At 39.1% G+C, this 2,783-nt stretch overlaps 1 protein-coding gene across 1 annotated transcript; it reads right to left on the reverse strand.

The window, feature by feature from the left end:
- Positions 1-1,145: 1,145 nt before the first annotated feature.
- Kcne2 (potassium voltage-gated channel subfamily E regulatory subunit 2) lies at positions 1,146-2,546 on the reverse strand. The gene has a single exon (XM_074072735.1). It carries the CDS (start codon positions 2,431-2,433, stop codon positions 2,062-2,064), a length of 372 nt encoding a protein of 123 aa, XP_073928836.1. The 5' UTR covers positions 2,434-2,546; the 3' UTR covers positions 1,146-2,061.
- Between the last annotated feature and the right edge of the window lie 237 nt (positions 2,547-2,783).

The raw sequence follows: 2,783 nt of genomic DNA on the forward strand, positions 1-2,783 counted from the left end.
CTACTTGAGCCACAACTGCAGCTCTTTTTGCTTTAGTTGTTTTTATTTTTTAGATAGGATCTTGGGTTTTTGCCTGGGGCAGACCTTGGACCACAATCCTACCTATGCCTCCCACAGTTAGGATTATACATGTGTACCACCACACCTAGCTTATTTGTTGAGATGGAGATCTCTAATTTTTTTCCCTGGTTGGCCTCTACCTTAATCCTCCTGGACTCTGCCTCCTCAATAGCTGGGGTTACAGGCATGTGCCACCATGCCTGGCTGTCCTACAAGCATGTTTTGAAGATCTCCTTTTTAATTTGTGTTTGTACCCTGAAGCTTGAGGCCCTGCTCACAATTGCTCTGCCCTGGATGAAGAAGGGGAAGGACATGAGGTATGAAGCTACATGATTCTAAAAGCCCACACATCTCTCTTTGCCATGGACTTTCTACTCTTAGCTGCTCTGAGAGGAAAGAACTTGACCCAAGTTAGGATTGCTGTCCTGTCCATGCTCACACCGTCTACTTCATATTGGTCAGTGTTGTGACCTCATCACACCATTATGAATCTGTCTGCCTCTCTCCTGGGTGAATTCTCACAGCTCAGAGGATCTCGTTCACATCTATATTCCTGGGTTCCAGGCCGGTAACCCAAATAGATAAGCATGGCCCAATTGAATTAGCCAATGAAATCATCTCATCTCAGTGGACTATAAAGTTTCCTCATTTATAAATGAAATGATCTGACAGGAACCACAGGTGCTTTCCATGGTGCAGAATATTTATTTTTATGACAGATAAAATTATATGTATTTATCATGTATAAGATGATAATATGAAGTATATACACATACATGACTAGTTAACATATGCATTACCTCACAGTTACCATTTTTGTGGGAAGAACACTTAATATCCATTCTCTTAGTATTTTTAAAGAATGCAATACATTATTAGTAACTCTGGTCACTACCCTGTACAGCAGATCTTTTGCACTCATCCTTCCTATCTGACTAAAATTTTGTATCCTCTGACCAACACCTCCCCAATGCCTGCCCCCCACCATGGGCGCAAAATACTAAGCAGTTTCTTTCTACCTTTTCAACAGATATCTGCAATTTAGACACTTTCTGTACTTTTACTTTCTTCAAACTAAATGAAAATAAGTGATTCCAAATAGAAGACAATAAAATTGAATGAGAAGACTATAAAGCAATGTCATAATTCTGTTATCTTTTTCTTAAATACTGAGAACATTTATGCTTTGGCGGTACTGGGGTTTTGAACACAGGAAGGCAGCTATGCTCACCGCTATTCCACCAATGATGGGCTTTGAACACAGGGCCTTGTGCTGGCTAGGCAAGTACTGAGAGCTTGTAAGGGTTAGTTTTCTACAAAAATTTTAAGTGTTAGCTTAAAAGTATGCTTCTGTTGCCCTAGGTGCTTTTAAATATTTGACTTCCCTGAGATGGATTATTTGCCTTTTGTGATGTTTGTTCTGTCTTCAGACTTCCAAATCAGTTAAGTACCAGGGAAACAATAAATGTGAAGTAACCTTACGGTTGTGTTCATTCATCACTTCAACATCTGCACTCATAAATTAATCAGTAAATGTTTGTATGTCAGTTCAGTGAGAAGTGATAGATTTTGAACCTCACCTTCTGAATAATACATCTGAGTTGTTCCTAAATTGAATTTGTCACATCCAAACTAATATTTTATGAGAAAGAAGGTTTGGTGATTTGTAAATCTCACTTTCCTATCCCCACTGCCACTGCCCAAGCCCTTTGATTCAAATTTGGCTTTATTTTCACTATTGACATTGATTTAAATGACATTTACATTGCATAGAAAGTAAAAGAAGTCTTCAGCACAAAATATCATTCCAATAAGCCAGCATAAATCACTGAGATTGAAATGTCACCTGTCTCAGATGGCCAGCCACATAATGGCAATGAAAATTCTCAGAGAAAGAAGAAGTCACTTTCTTTTAAGCAGTGACTATTTGGACTTACTTGGTGACATAGGCATCTCCCCATGTCTGCATGTCCAAGGTGGGCTTTGTCCCTTTCTCTCTAATCAAGGAGAGATTGTGAACCCTGCTGCGCCCGTGTTCTCATGGATGGTGGCCTTTGACTCTTCCAGGTGCAAGATCTGACTTTTGTACTTTTCCTGCCAGTCCTCCACAATGTACTGGTGGTAGGGGTCGTGAGAGTGTTCTCGTCGCTTGGATTTCACCGTGCTCACCAGGATGGCCACGATGATGAAGGAAAACATTCCGATCATCACCATGAGGTACAAGATGACATAGTAGAAGTTCTCAGCATCAACTTTGGTTTGGATTGCCTCTTGCTCTGCTGTCGTGTTCCTGCGCCAGTTGTCCATATACGTGACAAAAATCCTCTTGAAGACATCTTCCAGCGTCTGTGTGAAGTTGGATAAAGTAGGCATGTTTCCCTGCTGCTGTGATTTAAATGATAAAATTGGTGAACAAGGTTAAGTTCCTTTCCCTGCCTATCTTAAGAGAGGGTCATGCAAGGAGAGTAATATTATTTTTTCTTTACCTGTCTGGCGATTGACTGAGTACATATTTTGTTATCCTTTAAATTTATCTTATACACGTTCTTGATTTTTTGCATATGTAATTACAATAAAATTTTAATGGGGACATAAGACTATATACATTATGATACATACATATATGTAAATAAATGTATAAACATGAAAATGGGGAAAAGATGAAGTAAATAGATCGAAATGTAACTAGTGGATGTTATGCTTATATACATATTTTTTTCTCG

The sequence above is a fragment of the Castor canadensis genome, chromosome 5 (assembly GCF_047511655.1).
Source record: "Castor canadensis chromosome 5, mCasCan1.hap1v2, whole genome shotgun sequence".
NCBI lineage: Eukaryota > Metazoa > Chordata > Mammalia > Rodentia > Castoridae > Castor > Castor canadensis.